The following is a 4,426-nucleotide window of genomic DNA, read 5'->3' on the forward strand; positions in this document are numbered from 1 at the left end:
GGGGTGGAGGGTGGGGCCCAGCCTCGAGGCGCGAAGTTATTCCTGTCTCTGGGCGGCGCCTCTGCAGCTGCGAGCTTTTTATAAACAGGACAAGGCCCCCGCATCCCCGGCTACGCCTCCTGGGGGGACTCGAGGGGGTCAAGACTCTCTTGGGGACCTCACGCCCCCTGCGGGGTGGGGGCTGGAGTCTCAGGATCCCCCCCTAAATTCTGACTTTTCCCCTCAAAATTTGGAGGAATGAACAGTGGAGCATGTAAGCTCCCAGAGTCTCCATCCTCGGGGTCTTGCTTCCCCGGGAGAGAGGGGTCTCTGAACCCGAGCAATGAAGGGCTTGGGGGCCTCGCTCATGCCCTTCCTGTTTCCCGGTCTTTCACAGCAGGCTTTGGGGCTTTAGGGGACAGGCCGCCTCTCTGCCCCTACTTCGGCTTTTTTCTTCGGATTTTTCTCTCTGTGATGGGTTTGCAGGGAGGAGAGGGGTTCCCGAGCATCCATCAGCCCCTTCTGCCTTTCCCGTGAATTGGTGGGCAGGGATGGCTCTCCTGACCTCTACTTCTTTTTTTTCTTTTTTTTTTACCTCGGAGACGCGAGGAGTGGAGCCTCTACCAGCCCCGCCCCCACTCTCTTGACCCCCTATTTCCTCTTTTTTCTTCTTATGTATTTGTTTGGAACCCCATAAATGTGGGAGGGGGGTAAAGCAGCTCTCCAACCCATCTCTCTAGCCTCAGTTCCTGCTTTCTTAAATTGGGTGGGGGGCACTGAACGAGAGGTCACAGCAGGGCGGGCGCGGGCGGGTAAAGGAACCCCCCCCACGAAGATCCCGGCTCAGCTGAAGCCTTAGCTTCTCGGCCCTTCCATCACCCGGGAACCGCCATTGGACAGGAGGAGGGCGTTGACAATCGCTGATTGGCTCGTCGGCCTGTCGCACGAGCCCTTAAGCCAATGGGAGGACGCAGATCAGCCACGCCTCCCTGAAGCGGCTGAGACGCAAAGCCGGCGCCTGCGCAGCCCCGCCCCTACGGGTTGCCCACACTAGGCCCCGCCCACCCGTGCGTTCATTTGCGCAGAAGTCCCGCCCCCTCCGGCTCCGCGCGCGTCAGTGGCCCACATCCCCCGCGCAGCCCCGCCTCCGGATGGCGTCACGGCCCTATATGCATGTGAGGCCCCGCCCCGCCCTTTGCGGGACGTCACCGAGGACTGCAGGGGCCTGAGCCGTCGCCGCCGCCGCGCAGCCCCACATTGGTGTATCGGGGCCCTCGCCGCCGCTGCCGCTGCCGCCGCCCAAAAAGTCGCAGCCGCTAGGGTCGCCGCCACATCGGTGCAGGGCAAGGTGAGCTCCGGGCGGCCCGAGATGCTCCCGCCCCCAGCACCGGCATAACCTTCATTTGACTGACGGGCTGACGGAGGTGGGGGACGAGGTGGTTGGGGGTCGGATGGGGGGGAAGGACGCGGTGGTCGCGGGCCTGGGAGAGGGTTGAGCCCGCGAGCCCCCCACCTGCCCGATCCTCAGCACTCACCCCCTCCCGCCCCGCTCTGCGGCTGAGGGGGAGGGGCGGCGAGGGCNTCCGAACCCGGGGCCTTGGTGTTATCAGCACCGCACTCTCCCGAGTGAGCCACAGGCCGGCCCAAACACACGATCATTTCTGACAAGGATGTGTCAGGAAGGAGAAACAAGGTGACAGGGAAACGGGGACCTCCCGAAGTAGGAGGGCGTTGATCAGGGACCTGAAGGGGATGAGAGAGCCGGGCACCAGGAGAGCTGAGGAAACAGTACCCCAGACAGAGGAAACAGCATGTGCAAAGGCCCTGACGCAGGATGGTACCAGGAACAATAAGAAGGGAGTATCTAACTGGAGGAGAATGATGGGATGGGGAGGTAATTGGCAGCGACTTCGAGGGGCCTGTGCAGCACGGAGGAGTCTGAGCTTTTATCTGAGTGGGACAGGACCTGGAAGGGTTTAGGGCCTGGGAGCCCAGACCCTTCTCCCACCACTGTGTCCCCTGCCACGTAGGAGACATCCCCTACACACTTTCCCGACCCCCGTCCCCCACCCCCAGCTCAACCACCCCAATTCCAGAGCCTAATGGTGATTCTTAACAATAAAGGCCTTACGTTGACTTTATTTTAAAATACCAACTCAGTGCAGAAGCTGGTGCACATTCTCGTGGCGGACTTTCCCCCCCTCTCCGGGATAAATCAGAAGGTATTTCCGAGAGCCGCTCAGGTAGGAAGGGAGGTCAGAAAGCTGAGCCGCGTGGCACGTCCTCACTCCAACGGGGACCGCGGAGCCCTACCCAGAGCGGGGACTTGACTGTCAGTCTCCGCGTGGGCGGAGAGGGGACGGAGAATGGGGGTGGACTTATTTTTACAATATTTTTTTTTTTTTTCTGAATTTTTCCGATTCTCTGCAATAGGTTGGTGATACTTTTGTAGTCGGGTAGGGGGACCAACATGTTCCCCTTAGAAAAAATAAACTTCCCAAATGCAAACGGAGCGGGAGAGACGTCTTGGCGTTTCCAGGGAGCTGGGGGCGGGCTGGGGGTGGAGGNCGTGCGCGTGGTGTGCACGCGCGTGTGCGCGCCTGCCTGCGCCGGCGGGTCTGTGCGTACCCTTGCGTGTGTACCTGGGTATGCTCGTGTTACCCCCTGAGGGTCTGGGCCTCACGTGCCGCACTCGTGCGGAGGGAGACGCGCGGACTGTGCGTGTGCACGCAGGACCGTGCATGCGTGCACGGGGGTCCGTGTCCATGTGGGTGATGTGCACGCGCCCGCGTGGGTGGGGGGAGCCGTGTGCACGGGTGGGTTTGCACGTTTCTATAAGCAAGTCAGTGTACAGACGTGCGTCTGCATCTCTGTTCTGGGCTCTCGGGTGTGTTCGCATGCTTGTGTGTGCACGCGCGTGTACGGGTGAGTGCGTTCGGGGCTGTATGCACGTGAGCGTGCGCACACCCCGCTCCTATCACGCGATGCAGCTGCCTAGGCCAGAGCTCTCCCAGCCTGGGGGTCGGGGGAACGGGGCTGCGGACGCTCGTCCCCGCGGGACCGTATGTGCGTGTGCACGTGTGTCTGAGCAGCTCTGCTCTGCAACCATGAGAGACTGATGGGGGCGAGGCTGGCCGCAGTCACCCGCTCTGGGCGCAGTCGTAGGTTTAGGGTTGCAGCCAGACCTGGGGCTCAGCCTGCGGGAGGGGGCTACAGGGGTGTCCCCATCTGCGTCCCTCTGAGCTCCTCCTTTGAAACCTGGCTTTTCAAGGTCAGGGGCCGCCCTCTGCCGGGGGCACCACTGTTAATACTGGGGCTCCTGATGGGATCAGAACGATCTCCACTGACGGGTCACTTTCTGGAGCTCTCCATCCCGGGCCTGGGCTTGGGCAGTTGGGGATGCAGTGAGTACCCCTCACCCTCCCCTACACCTCACAACCCCAGATGGCATCGGCCACAGACTCACGCTACGGGCAGAAGGAGTCCTCGGATCAGAACTTCGATTACATGTTCAAGATCCTCATCATCGGCAACAGCAGTGTGGGCAAGACGTCTTTCCTCTTTCGCTATGCCGATGACTCCTTTACACCTGCCTTCGTCAGCACCGTGGGCATTGACTTCAAGGTCAAGACCATCTATCGAAACGACAAGAGGATCAAGCTGCAGATCTGGGTGGGTGAGGCTGGAGGAATTCCAGCTTGGAAGTCTCCCTTCCCCGGCAAAGTAGCCCAGCTTTGTCTACCTCTTTCCCGGCTGAATTCATTCATTGACACACTGGGCATTTATCAGGTGCCTACTGCGTACCGGGGGCAGAGGCACGGAGACACACCTAATCTTGGGGCCTCACTTTCCCCATCTTCAAGAACTACCGTGTGAAACTCTATATGAGGTTTCAGCTGGATCTTGGCCCCCATCTTCATTCCTTGGGACAGATGCAGGTGGCTCTCCCGGGGTCTCCTGGCCTCCTCCCTCAACCCAACAGAGGCCTGAGGGAGCCTGTTAATCCCATGTCATAACTGTCCCTTTTCTGCTCATAGCCCTTCTATGGCTCTCACCTGACTCAGGTAAAACTCAGTCTCTCCCGGGCCCAGGAGACCCTGCCTGGTCTGTCCCCCTCCATCTCCTCCTCAGCCTTCCCACTGCTCCTCACACTAGGCACTGTCCCACCTCAGGGCCTTTGCATGGCTGTGCCCTCTGCATGGAGTGCTCCTCTCTGGTCCTCACGTGGCTCCCTCCCTCCCTTCCTTCAGGTTTATTATTACTATTATTATTATTTATTTTTATTTTTTGGCAGCTGGCCAGTGAGGGGATCTTAATCCTTGACCTTTGTGTTTATTAGCACCATGTTCTAACCAATGACCTAACCAGCCTGCCAACTTCAGATTTTTAAACTGTCCTCCACCCCACACTCTCCTCTTCTGCCTTTATTTTTTCTCCTCCGTCCTCA

General features: G+C 59.7%; 1 protein-coding gene across 1 annotated transcript in view; it reads left to right on the forward strand.

Moving 5' to 3' along the window:
* The first annotated feature begins 1,189 nt into the window (after window positions 1-1,189).
* Window positions 1,190-4,426, forward strand: part of RAB3A (RAB3A, member RAS oncogene family) — a 6,813-nt gene continuing 3,576 nt past the window's right edge. The window contains exons 1-2 of the mRNA XM_008563544.1: window positions 1,190-1,327; window positions 3,424-3,651. Coding sequence (XP_008561766.1) covers window positions 3,424-3,651 — 228 coding nt within the window. The 5' untranslated portion in view covers window positions 1,190-1,327. The remainder of the gene's footprint in view (window positions 1,328-3,423; window positions 3,652-4,426) is intronic.

This window comes from Galeopterus variegatus, unplaced genomic scaffold, assembly GCF_000696425.1.
Source record: "Galeopterus variegatus unplaced genomic scaffold, G_variegatus-3.0.2 Scaffold13959, whole genome shotgun sequence".
NCBI lineage: Eukaryota > Metazoa > Chordata > Mammalia > Dermoptera > Cynocephalidae > Galeopterus > Galeopterus variegatus.